The sequence below is a fragment of the Anabrus simplex genome, chromosome 6 (genome assembly GCF_040414725.1).
Source record: "Anabrus simplex isolate iqAnaSimp1 chromosome 6, ASM4041472v1, whole genome shotgun sequence".
Taxonomy (NCBI): Eukaryota; Metazoa; Arthropoda; class Insecta; order Orthoptera; family Tettigoniidae; genus Anabrus; species Anabrus simplex.
Window position 1 is genome coordinate 215,410,252 of NC_090270.1, and position 14,917 is coordinate 215,425,168.

The window sequence follows — 14,917 nt, forward strand, 5'->3', positions numbered from 1 at the left end:
TTAGTTAAAGATTTCAAGTGCCCCTACGGGGTGAACACTAATCCCATTAGTGCTATTGAGAACTATATCTGCGATGAGGTGACAAGTCACATGGAAATTCTTATATCTGACATAGTAGAACTAAGAGAAAAGGGTCAGGTTTACCAGCTCATTAAAAGTTGATGGTTTTGTAAACTTAGGGTAATACACCCAAGAACACTGGAAAAATAAACTCTCAAGTCGTGTTATTTCACCTCAGACAGAAGTCGATCTAATAAAAAGGTGTGGAAATATTTAGGAATAAATGGACAAGAAGGGAAGGTCATATACTCTATTTCTAACCCTTTAAATTCTAATAGGAGATTTTGGGCCTTTTCAGATGCTGTACATATTATTAAGTGCATCAGGTAAGTCTGTTATAATAATGAAGATGTGGACTTCAAATTCTATCGACAGGTTTTTTAAATGGATAACTGTTATACTATGTACAAGATGTATTACGTACCCATAACAACTTACGGAGCAGAAACTTGGACAATGACAAAGAAGGATGAGAGTCGAATGCAGGCAGCCGAAATGAAATTCTTGAGGAGTATGATACAGAAGAGTAGAAGAGACAAAAAAAGGAAATGAGAAAATCCGGGAAGAAATTGGAGTGGAAAAAATGAATGATAGAATAGAGAAGAGCCGACTAAGATGGTTTGGGCACATAAAGCGAATGAGCGACGAAAGAATGCCAAAAAGGTGATGGAAATGCAAATCCAAGGAAGGAGAGGCCGTGGACGACCACAATTGAGATGGAAGGATACCATCCAACGCAGCATTATAGAAAGAAACCTGGACTGGGACACAGTGTTGGAGGAGGAGTGGTGGAAAGACCAAAGAAAGTGGAGAGGAACCATATTTGCCCCTACCCGGCTACAGCTGGATAAAGGGAAATGATGATGATGATGATGATGAACTGTTATAAATTTGCAGGTTTGTAAGTTTGCCACTAACTAATGTCTGCACACATATATACCCCACTTCATTTCAATGCATGAAGTGAGACTTGCTTTTCAGTTATTTAGTAATTCTGTTGCAAATGGCATAAAGTCTTTTAGACAGACAAACTCAGAAGCATTTGACATAAATGTTCAGTAAGAAATTAAATATCCTAATAGATGTATTAAATAATTCTACATCAGCAGGAGCTCTTTATAAAGATTCAATAGGACATCAAACCTTAATAAAATGGAAAGAGACCCTCAGTGGGAACAAAATACTTTTGCTTCCAAAAGAACTCTTGAATCTGTAAGAGTAACAATTAAGAGCACCATACAGGTGTCTTGAGTATTTATGAAATAATGTGTTCTGATATGCTCTCGCAGCCAAATTTAATCATGATCTGCTAGAATGGCACTTTGGTATATTACGCTCATTAAGTTGTGACGACCACCCTTCAACAATAGATTTTCTGAATTTACACGTTTTGCAGTCTATTTATATCCCAACAAGATAATTATTTTTTGCTGACATATATACCCGACTCCAGCACAAAACATTAGTGCCTGAATTCATTCTCACTCAGTTTCTCTCCGGCCATGGACAGTTTAAGTGCTACTTTGACCGCTTCAAAATTAACATTGCAGGTTTTATGGATCTTCACAAATGGTGGACCATTTACTGTTAGACTGTGCCATGTTTGGAAGGACAAGATTAGAACTTGAGTGTCACCTGAACAATTGCAATGTGGAACTTTCAAAGCCATTATACCATCTGTTCAGGAAATCCTGGTACTACAAATAGTTCCTTCAGTTCATTCACCACATCTTCAATAACTTAGTTTCCTAATTTTGTGTTAAGTACCAATAATTTAAAAAACTGATCAAAAGTAGAACTCTAATATACTCGTCTACAATGGGGTTTAAACTGTCAGGATATTTAATAAAATAAATAAATAAATAAATAAATAGATCGATAAATAATATCCCAATAAAACTTACCCTGTCATCGGGTAGTAATTGTGAGCCCAAATTTGAATTGACATCGACATCAATCGTCAATCAAATGAGCACACTGGCTAAGAAGATAGAAGAGACAAATAAGGCTGTAGGAGTAAAAGCACAGAACAAAATAAGGCCAGCACTAGACTTTACTGAGAACATGGATGATCTCTTATTAGACTGGGAGAACAATTTAGGCCTACTTAATGTTGATAGCCACAGTCTTGCTGAGGAGTGTTCAATTTATTATCTAAGAGGATGTACAATATGCAATGCAATTCATCCAAGGTCACAAAATATCATAAATATGTCAGCCTGCTTCATGGAAAGTCTCCAGAAGAAATACTTGCTGCAGCCCTCACATTTTTTAGGAACTAGAGCAATAAATACAGCAAAAAGACAACACTTTCCTCATCCATCCTTCAAGAGCAGTTTATAATGTGTTTGTGCAAGTTGAAAGTGTATTGGAACAAAAACTTTGCTGTAAACATAGTCTATGGGGTAATGTATTTTACAACTGTTTGAACAGGCTTATCACTATTAATTCGAAAGAATTAGTGCGCTGTGTTGACGATGTTGTAGACATTATTGCTAAACTTGTGTTACATTATATGAAGTGTCAATTTTATTTTGTAACAAGACAGATGATAAAGGATCTGAAATTTTTTAAGACCACAAAGTCTACTTGGAAGCTATCTAAACTATCTGATAACTGACTCTGGAATGGTTAGCAAAAACGTAATATTTTGCATACAATGATTGTCTTTTATCCGTATGCTGACTTGTAAGCTAGAGCTCGCTTACCAGTGGAAGAGCCCTCTAGCGGAGGAACCAATGACTAGGGAAGAGATCACACTTTTCTTTCCATTTGCTATGCCCTTATGTCCCTCTTACAAATTCATGCTTGTTAAATAATAAACATTATTCCTGTTTAAGTTTAGCACATTTGTTGACTGAGAGACTTCGATATGGGATTTGGGCATTGTAGCTGTTAACTTGCATTTGGGAGATATTGGGTTTGAACCCCACCATTGGCAGCCCTACTTTCCACACCAGATTGTTGTCTCTTACTTCCCAGTCCAGTCCCTTTCCTATCCCATCATCATCAAAAAACCTATCTGAGATGATACGATGTAAAACACACTCACAAGGAAACACTATTTTTTAAATGAATATTTACTGGAGATACTATGGAATATATTTTCTCAATGCAATAACAAACTAGCACTAGAATGAATGAATGAAACTTTCCAGCTTGTTCTTGGTTTTGAATAGTCAAAGAACAGATAGGCTCCAATAACAGCAATATGAACAATTCTCTTTCCCAACTTTTGCAAGTTCAAATTTTTCACATTTAATTGCTTCCATATGTCTTCATTTCTGTCTTTACCTATCCTTGTCTTGAGAACATCTTTTTCAGAAATGTCATTTCTGCTGTCTTTTGTCAATGTCCATCTTTCTCTGTAACTGGCCAGGTTTCAGTTATACACATCATAGTAGATAAGTTAACATTCCTTCAATATCTTACTTGAGTTTTATTGCTTCACTTCCTTCCCTCTTTCTTCTCCACACTCATTCTCATTCCTCATTGTTGAATATTTCCACGCACTCTTTCAAGTTGTTCTTGGATATCTCTTTCATTATTTCTCCATCTCTCAGGATTAATAACAAATTTATAATGTTAATTCTTGTACCCCCGTATGGTTTTGTAGTATTAATATTATCCTTCATCACTATTACAAACATAACATTTCTCTAATTTGCTATCAATTTCTTTTGTACTCTTTTGTCTTCACCCAACTGCAGTTGCTGGATTCATTTATTACATTTCTCTGGTCTGCTTCAATATGGTACAAAAAGCTTTCAGAAATCACATATAGCTGACTGCTCCTTTGTTTATAGTATCATTTCTGTCTTCCAAATAATGACTGCATCACTTATCCAAACTGCTTTGCTAATATTCTCCTCCTCCTCCTGTGCACCCACATTTCAAAGGCCTGCAGTCAGTTCTTCTTTCATCACCATAAAGCAACACCTTCAATGCACAACACTTTGAGTTTTGAATCAGAGGTCATGGTTGCACACAAGAAAAAGAAACACACTTCATGCCAATCCTGGTTTTGATTTCTACATCTGGATCCTGTTCTTGTGTTAGCTGGCATCCTAGGTACTTACATTATGACACTCTTGCAATGTTGTTCTTGGCCAGAGTGGTAAAAGGATTGGAGATTTTCTATTTGCTGATTACCATGTTTATCTTAAGGCCAAACGCCTTGCTTAATTTGTTGACGATGTTCAAAGGAATTGGAAGTCTAATAGTCGTGAAGTATCATTATTTGCTTCCCATTCATTTTGATTCCTTTATCAACTTCATCAAGAGCTGTTTGAAAAATAACTTTAAAGTATAAGTTAAAGAAGATTGGAGAGAGGATACAACCTTGTTTCACACTTTTTTGTGCCAAGATCTCTTCAGTAACATGGTCTCCAATGTTGATGTGAGCTGTTTGGTCCCAATATAGCTTCTTAATGACGTTCACATCTTCAAAGTGATGATGATCTTCAGCTGATGTCCAGAATAGGGATATCTTGTTTAATGGTGTTAAAAGCTTCTTCTTAATCAATGAAGTAAGCAAGGACAGTTTCTTTTTGGTTAAGGTTTTTTTTTAACTAAAACTAGTATGAAGACTTTGTAAACTCAAACATAGTTTTACTATTGTTTTCCTCGATTGTCATGATCAACAGCCACATTTTTTTTCTGAATTTCCTACTTTGTGCTCATTTCTTCACACATAAAACATCTCGGAACAAAACTTCAAACAGCACAATGCTGGATCAGCTCAGATATTTTAAACGCACATCACACACAATCAGTCTGAACAACAATGCTCATTGTAACGGGCTCAAGTCAAATGGTTGATGTTAAAGTCGCTACTGGCATGAAACAATTCTTTATTAACTTGGATGTAAATAATCTTCATTTACCAAACATGCTTCATAGTTAAGTCATTTGCTGTAATAAACTAATATTCTGCAACTACTGTATGTTTAGGGTACGTGGGTCCAGAATCGAACAGGACTATCTGCACGAATCGTGGTGAAACCCAGTATTGTTGATAAGTGGTGAGCAGATTATTTTTTTTTTTCTTGGCCATATATATTTAAACCAAAATACTGAGCTTCACAGTGTATATAATCCATTACAAGAATGTCCTTTACTTGTTCTCATATGCTCTGGAGACATACAATTAAAAAGAAATGAAAATAAACTCATGGAAATTAAATGTGAAATGATGAGATCAGATTAAAATAAAGTATAATAGCCCTGTGTATGATCCAGTGGTATTTCAAAATAACTCAGATTTTATCTTTTCACTTCAGTGAACTTCTTCCTCTAAAATATCCTCCAGTTATATTTTATTGGACAAATTGTTCAAATTTGCTGATTAGCTGCTTTTTTTCTTTTTTTCCAGTTATGACCGACGCAGTTTGGTTGAGCTTCCATATCAGAAGTATCAGTTGCATGGCTCTATCAAGAAAGACTTTCTCTTCAACCACACTTGGCTGTATGAGAAACTATGTGGTTCAAATGTACATCAGGTAACTCTCTTTAACTCTAAGTAGTTGACAGTTAAATTAAGCAATTTACAAAGAAAAACTATATCAAAATTGCTGCTGCATTTAAAGAGGTTGGAAATTCAATAAGTGTTCCTCCATTATTATTATTATTATTATTATTATTATTATTATTATTATTATTATTATTATTATTATTATTATTATTATTATTATTGTTATTATTATTGTTATTGTTATTGTTATTATTTGTAACCGCTAGTTTCGGGACAAGTACAGTTACACATAAATAATAATAATAACATTAAAAAAATAATGATAATGAGATAGGAAAATGACGCAGTGGCGGAGAATTCATATAAACCAAATACAGGGAACACTTACAGGCCTAAAAATGACAACTAAGACAGGATAGTGGAACGTGCTGGGAAGCCCTATCTATGAGGTCCATGGGAACGTATGATGTTATGGGGGAGAAAAGACTTGCAAGAAACACCCTCTAGCTCAACTATATTAAAAACGACAAAGTTTTACAAAATACAGTTCCACGACACGGAAACAAGACATACTTAAACAACTTAACATAAAATTTGATTTAACAAAGAAGGTGATGCTACATTAAAGGTATAGTTTAAAGCGAAAGTATTTAATGGATGAAAGAATTGAAACTACGGCAATTGGAACATAGGGTAAACTCGGACACATTAATTTAAACTTTTAATATGACATTAAGCAAAGAAATAATGAAACACAAAAGCAATTAAACTAAATGAAACGAAACCAGAAAACATTGAGAATAACATTGCAAAAACACTGAAATAACACTTACCGCGGAAGGATGGAGCTCCCGAGGGTAGTAGCCCTCGAGCGCGAACGCTCACTTGGGCGGTCGGATGGAAATTGACGCCGAGCTCACGCATCAATTTCTCGAAGCCGGCCACAAGGCCGGAAATGGCCCGATTACAATTAACAATAGGATCAAACTTACCCTAGATTCCTGGACCTTTTTGCCAATAGGAAATCTCGTGACCATATATGGTCATTTTAACATCGTTAGCAATTGCACAAGTTCTGGAACATTACGATTACAACACCAAAATTTCATCATAGGAAACCGCGCTTGCAGTACAGGTACAGGATGCTCCAAAATAAATCACCTTACAAATTTTACATCAGATTACATAAAAACTACATTTAAAAAAAAAATCACTTCAAAACATTTTTGCATGTTCATACAGTTCAATATTTCTTGCGGTTACATAAAATTCCAGTAGAGTCCAGAGTTGCAAAAAAAACTAAATCCTTCAGACAAATAAAAAAATTAAAATTTACATTTCCAAACACACTGTAGTTTCAGTTCTCCGTCCCACCAACCGGTGATATTATTATTATTATTATTATTATTATTATTATTATTATTATTATTATTATTATTATTATTATTATTATTATTATTATTATTTCTCATATAGAACACCCAGATAATATGAAATAATTTGCATAATACATGTTGTATAAAGTTTATTCTGGAAAGAATTCAATAATGGGAATTTCATATGTGATTACACTATTGCACTAATGGGTACACTATCACATACAAACATTTGCAAGTGAATAAGAACCCTTTTGGATATCTAGTTATATAGCCAAGGTCATAGTGTAACCAAGTCTCCGTTGGGCATTTCTATATAATTTTCCAGTTTGTTTCTTAAACATTAATTTACTGGTAAAGAGTATTCCTGGACCATTAACTTACTACACCTTTCAGAAAGTTTAAAAAAATATTCTTTCAAAAATTGATATTTCCTAGCATTTATTCTTATTTAGTTTGAGCTGTTTGTTGAACAGTAAATGTCAAAGCACTGTACGTCTTCACTTTCATGAAATTTTTAGTCTACATTAAAGATTAGAAGAATATAAACTGAAATTTATCTTGAAAATCAAAATTACATTCCTTAAAAAATGTTATAATTTTTGAAAATCTTACTTTCCTTGAGACATACTGAAACTCTTCAGTTACCTCCTTAAAAGTAGCATATTAATTGTTCTATTATATCTCTAATCTCATTTTTACAGCACTGGTGGCTCACTGGTTAGCAAGTTATATTCTTGTGCCTGAGATCATGGGACTCGATGCCAGTCAAGGTTGATATATTTTTGAAAACAAGATCAATACATAAATCACTGGGCCATATATATCAGTATACATATATTGTAAACCACATTAGATAGCAAGGGCTGTCCCAAGTGGTGGTCCAAGAGGGTCACAGTCTTTGGGGCCAATTTGAAATGGCATCAGCGCATTAAACATTTGTGTTATTTAATAAATAATAGGTATTTTCATAACAAAAACTATTTCCAATAGTTGAGACCTTCTATTAGGTTATTTCAGAGTAGAAAATTAAATACAATAATTAATTTATTGCATTATCGACTTTCCATTACACCTTCTGCATTTATTGACTAAAAGGCACCCCATTATTGATCTGCATTTATGGCAGTCACCCAGGTGACAGATTTCATATCATTTTTTACGTAGCCTTTTAAGAACCTGGAATTTATCAAACATTTCCATTGATAAATTATTCCAGTACCAGTACCTAATTTCTCTCCTTATAAATTAATATTTGCCCTAATTTGTCCTCTTGAATTCCAACTTTATCTTCATATTATGATTTTCCCTGCTTTTACAGGCTCCACTCATGGCTATTTGTCTACTCATGTCATTTCATGCCATCTCTCCACTGACTGCTCAAAACATAGTGCTTAATCAAGCAGCTACTCCCAAATCTTCCCAATCCAAAGTTTGTTACATTTTCATATCACTACTCCTTTGTCAGAAATTACCCATAACAAATTGTGCTGGTTTCCTTTAGATCTTTTCCAGTTTTCATATCAAGTTCTCCTGGTGTGGGTCCCATACACTGGACCATACTCTAATATTTTAGTTTCACCAGAGACTTAAATGCCGTCTCCTGTAGGGGAGCTCATGCTTGTATCCTTTGATCCATTGCTCTGGCTCTTTGTTATTCTGTTACTGAATACTGTTCCTGAACCTGGCTAAACAATGTTCATATCAAAGTACAGTGAAACCTTGTTAGTGCGTTCCTCATTAACACTTTTTCCTGCTGTAAATTCGAAGTTCCGATTCTCATCGTATTAAATCTATAAAAAATTCCTCACTTAACAAGTCACGAATTTTCACTATTACCGCTTAGTACAATCACATTTTTCCTAGGTCTGAAAATGTTATTTGTCATCCCTTGTGAAATAAATGTGATTTCCAACTCGCGTAAGATCCGTCGCCACAGTTGCATGATTACGGAAAAAGGCCTTAAATTCCTGAACTTCACAGGATAAGTTGCACGTTTGGGGAGCAAGCTGTTAGCCTCAGGAATGTTCATTTTTGCTTGCCGGTTAGCAGCAATATTGCTGAATAACACAGTGAGTCTATTTGTGCTTCTATTTCACATTCCATTCAGAAGTTAGAAATTTATTTTGTATTGAGTGGTACAATGAAGTATAGCAAATATTTGTCGCTTGATACAGTAGCCTATATCTGGATTAGGAACATAATGGTGTGAAATTGACTAGCGTGGTGCATATTTGTCTTGTAATAGCCTAGTTATGGATATGGAAAAAGTCGTGAAATTCCTTACTAATGAACATTCAAAAATATTAGTTATAGAGAACCACCTATTCAATACTAAAAATCGTGATAATTATTAAATCATAACATATCTTTATTTATTCACATTTGTGGGACGAGTTTCAGCAATAAGGTATGCCATCATCAGCCTAGGAAAGTATAACAAAGACATTAAAAAGCTACATTAACATAGGTTCTTAAAAATGATATATGCAAATAATTTTAAAATGTTTGTATGAGAACTGAAACATTTGCATATGTTACAAGATATGTTGTAAGAGAATTTGCATAGAGAGGTGTACACCAAATATTTAAACAATTAAAAAATACCAAAACTAGAATGATTTTTCCACTATGTAGTAACAATATAGGTCATTAATTGCTTTACAGTCATTATAATAGATACAGGATATGGCTTGTCTTATTGATAGCTTGATTCATTTTTAAAATGTATTATAATCATTGTAGAAAGGTCGATGAGCTAATTACAACAACCAGTTTTTATGTAAAAGAAGTTCTTCATAAAATATTCGTTAATTATTTGTTCATTACATGTTATAAACCTCATTTTAGGTCCGTATTGAAAATTTAACAGTTCAACAATGATAAAGGTGTTTTAATTTATTCCACCTATTCAATACTTATATTATCACGTATAGTTGTTACATAATTAAATTCTTAGTTACATGGGACATGTTTCGCCCTCAATTAAGGGCATCTTCAGCCTAAATACAATAATCAAAAATACAACTAAATTAAAAGTGGACGTTAAATACAATCATCAAAAATACAACTAAAATAAAAAGTGGAAGTTAAAAGTTTAGTCTGTTCTTAAAATACAGAACAATAAAATTGTGAAAAATGATAAAATAAAAAGATGCTAATGGAAAACTGTCTTATGATTAAACTATAATCTTGTCAGAGACTAAAACTTCTATTAAAATTCGAATTAAAACAGTTCATATAAAATATTGGAAAATCAAAGTGGTAGTAATAAAAAGCCAACGACATGAGGGCGTGTACACAAGCATAAACTTGATTGTCATGAATACAATCTTTTCAAGGCCGTTGATGAAATTCGTAGTAAGGATGAAGCATCTATTGAAAAATTGTAAGAGGCCGTTAGCACCGGTAGGTAATAAAATGGCTGAATCCTTGCCAGAAAATGTCAACAGATGCAGAAATAAGTTTTCTGTAAGAGAAGGAAAAGAAGAAATAAGAAATTGAACGTAAGGAGAAAATTCAGTCTTACATAATTTTGAAACAGATGAGGACTTACATGTAAGTGGAAGTTGTTATTTCTTAACTACTGTTGAGTTGGTTGCTGCCCGTCTGTTGGCTCTAAGTCTGGTGTTATAACTGTGCTGCAGAGGCGGTAGCGAACTCGGAGGGGAAGGAATAGGGGAGTGCGGAAGGGAGGAGAGGATGGGTGGAGTCAAATGTGACGAGGCTGACAAAGGGGCGGAGTCAACTGCATTGCTGGAAGTAGGCCTAATATCTGTAGGTATGGGAGGAGTATTAGGGTTTGAAGAATTAAATATATTAGGTATCCTAAATTTATTCGAACTAACTGACTTTAATAATTTCGGCATTAATTCATGTAACATACTTTTATTGTCCGTGGTTTCATTGAGATTCTTTTGCTTATTGTACGTCTGATCTAAATAGATGTATAAACTTTCTAATTCATTCAGCATTCTTCCTTTTTGTATGTTTCTAATTATCGTTAAGTCTTTCTCTATGGATTCAAATCTGTGGCCAGTCTCCCTCATATGCAAACTCATCGCTGAGTATTTCCTATGTTTTTCCGCGTTAACATGTTCCATGTATCTTGTCATAAAATTTCTCCCAGTCTGTCCAACATATGAAAAATTACACTGAGTACATTTAAGTCTGTATACTCCCGATCCTAAATAACGATTCTTATCATAATTAACTTTTTTATGATTAAAGAATATGGACTGGTTAGTATTAGTAGTTTTAAAAGCTATATTAAAATTATGTTTCTTGAATACGCTAGTAATCTGGTGTATAGCTGGATTATTAAAAGTGAATGTAGCATACTCAGTTTTTTTGGTCTTTTCTGGTATCAGATTCGTAGATAATTTGTTCTTAATTTTATTGATTAATTTGTTGATCATTTCTATTTTGAAACCATTTTGTTTAGCGAGGTATCTAATATAATTCAATTCTTTCTTCAAATTCATGGGAGATAGAGGGATTCTAAATGCTCTATAAATTAGACTGTGAAAAGATGCTTGTTTATGTGAACTCGGGTGTAAAGAGGAATTGTTTATAGTTGTAGATGATTGTGTCGGTTTTCTAAATATTTGGAAATCAAAAGTGTTAACCTTACGCATAACTGTTATATCTAGAAAATTCAATGAGTTATCGACTTCGTCCTCTTTCGTGAATTTCAAATTAGGTTCGATTTCATTTAATTTATTTAAGATTTCTTGACTATTAGTGACATCTTTGTTTATGATTACAAATGTATCATCTACATATCTCAACCATAAATCTATTCCTTTAATTTTTGCTATTATTTCATTGTGTTCGATTGAATCCATAAATATGTCGGCAAGGATGCCCGATATTGGGTCACCCATTGCTAATCCATTCTGTTTATAAATATTATTGTTAAACGTGAACAACCATTAAGAAATTCCATTGACTTGTGTGACATTTTGCTTGGATTTGGCGTACTTCCAAACCAGATGATGTGTTCGTATGACGTAGTGAATATGTTCCCGAATATTCCGACAGATAAAACTGTTAATATCATTCATGATAATATTTGTAAACACAGTAATCTTAGTAAAATGGAAGTAGAAGAATTCACTAGATTGTTAAAGTTCGTATTAGACAATAACTACTTCACATTTAACAATAATATTTATAAACAGAATGGATTAGCAATGGGTGACCCAATATCGGGCATCCTTGCCGACATATTTATGGATTCAATCGAACACAATGAAATAATAACAAAAATTAAAGGAATAGATTTATGGTTGAGATATGTAGATGATACATTTGTAATCATAAACAAAGATGTCACTAATAGTCAAGAAATCTTAAATAAATTAAATGAAATCGAACCTAATTTGAAATTCACGAAAGAGGACGAAGTCGATAACTCATTGAATTTTCTAGATATAACAGTTATGCGTAAGGTTAACACTTTTGATATCCAAATATTTAGAAAACCGACACAATCATCTACAACTATAAACAATTCCTCTTTACACCCGAGTTCACATAAACAAGCATCTTTTCACAGTCTAATTTATAGAGCATTTAGAATCCCTCTATCTCCCATGAATTTGAAGAAAGAATTGAATTATATTAGATACCTCGCTAAACAAAATGGTTTCAAAATAGAAATGATCAACAAATTAATCAATAAAATTAAGAACAAATTATCTACGAATCTGATACCAGAAAAGACCAAAAAAACTGAGTATGCTACATTCACTTTTAATAATCCAGCTATACACCAGATTACTAGCGTATTCAAGAAACATAATTTTAATATAGCTTTTAAAACTACTAATACTAACCAGTCCATATTCTTTAATCATAAAAAAGTTAATTATGATAAGAATCGTTATTTAGGATCGGGAGTATACAGACTTAAATGTACTCAGTGTAATTTTTCATATGTTGGACAGACTGGGAGAAATTTTATGACAAGATACATGGAACATGTTAACGCGGAAAAACATAGGAAATACTCAGCGATGAGTTTGCATATGAGGGAGACTGGCCACAGATTTGAATCCATAGAGAAAGACTTAACGATAATTAGAAACATACAAAAAGGAAGAATGCTGAATGAATTAGAAAGTTTATACATCTATTTAGATCAGACGTACAATAAGCAAAAGAATCTCAATGAAACCACGGACAATAAAAGTATGTTACATGAATTAATGCCGAAATTATTAAAGTCAGTTAGTTCGAATAAATTTAGGATACCTAATATATTTAATTCTTCAAACCCTAATACTCCTCCCATACCTACAGATATTAGGCCTACTTCCAGCAATGCAGTTGACTCCGCCCCTTTGTCAGCCTCGTCACATTTGACTCCACCCATCCTCTCCTCCCTTCCGCACTCCCCTATTCCTTCCCCTCCGAGTTCGCTACCGCCTCTGCAGCACAGTTATAACACCAGACTTAGAGCCAACAGACGGGCAGCAACCAACTCAACAGTAGTTAAGAAATAACAACTTCCACTTACATGTAAGTCCTCATCTGTTTCAAAATTATGTAAGACTGAATTTTCTCCTTACGTTCAATTTCTTATTTCTTCTTTTCCTTCTCTTACAGAAAACTTATTTCTGCATCTGTTGACATTTTCTGGCAAGGATTCAGCCATTTTATTACCTACCGGTGCTAACGGCCTCTTACAATTTTTCAATAGATGCTTCATCCTTACTACGAATTTCATCAACGGCCTTGAAAAGATTGTATTCATGACAATCAAGTTTATGCTTGTGTACACGCCCTCATGTCGTTGGCTTTTTATTACTACCACTTTGATTTTCCAATATTTTATATGAACTGTTTTAATTCGAATTTTAATAGAAGTTTTAGTCTCTGACAAGATTATAGTTTAATCATAAGACAGTTTTCCATTAGCATCTTTTTATTTTATCATTTTTCACAATTTTATTGTTCTGTATTTTAAGAACAGACTAAACTTTTAACTTCCACTTTTTATTTTAGTTGTATTTTTGATGATTGTATTTAACGTCCACTTTTAATTTAGTTGTATTTTTGATTATTGTATTTAGGCTGAAGATGCCCTTAATTGAGGGCGAAACATGTCCCATGTAACTAAGAATTTAATTATGTAACAACTATACGTGATAATATAAGTATTGAATAGGTGGAATAAAATAAAAACACCTTTATCATTGTTGAATTATTTGTTCGCCGGACTGAGTGGCTCAGACGGTTAAGGCGCTGGCCTTCTAACCCCAACTTGGCAGGTTCGATCCTGGCTCAGTCTGGTGGTATTTGAAGGTGCTCAAATACGACAGCCCCGTGTTGGTAGATTTACTGGCACGTAAAAGAACTCCTGTGGGACTAAATTCCAGCACCTCGGCGTCTCCGAAGACCTTAAAAAGTAGTTGGTGGGACGTAAAGCAAATAACATTATTATTAATTATTTGTTCAGAGCATTCAACTTGGACTAGACAAGTTATAAATTTTAAATACAATATATCTTAAATAGATAAAATATATATGATTGGTGTGTGTATCACAGGTTGTTATATGAATAAAAGTTCAATGAGTAAAATAAGTAAGTCCATTATGTGCTTAGTTTTCATGTCCATAAATACATAACACACTGATGAATGTAAGTTAATATAAGGAACAGACAAGGTTCTTGAATGAAGTGGTATTTCAAGTGGATCTTATAAAGTTCTGGAAAAATCTCGAACCAGAAATGGAATCAAAAAGAAGATATTAAGACACCTGTTAACACGACGGAAGAAGCAAAAGACAGGGAGGAATTTTTGTAAACAAACTCACCTTGAGCACCAAGTTGAAGGTAGAGAAGTTAGAGATGAACTGACGAGCTGTGTGACAGGCAGCAGACCGCCAGATAAGGCAGGGAGTACTAGGTCGGAGGAGGGGAAGTCGTCGTGGAGGAGGGTGTGGACTGCAGTAGGGGTAATGTGCAAGCGTGTTATGAATTATTTTGTGAACTGCTCAA

At 33.8% G+C, this 14,917-nt stretch overlaps 1 protein-coding gene across 1 annotated transcript in view; it reads left to right on the forward strand.

The window, feature by feature from the left end:
• The window catches only part of LOC136876338 (NACHT and WD repeat domain-containing protein 2), a 355,527-nt gene that overhangs the window by 297,656 nt on the left and 42,954 nt on the right, over positions 1–14,917 (forward strand). The window contains exons 19-20 of the mRNA XM_068228264.1: positions 5,014–5,084; positions 5,435–5,561. Of these exons, the coding sequence (XP_068084365.1) occupies positions 5,014–5,084; positions 5,435–5,561 (198 nt within the window). The remainder of the gene's footprint in view (positions 1–5,013; positions 5,085–5,434; positions 5,562–14,917) is intronic.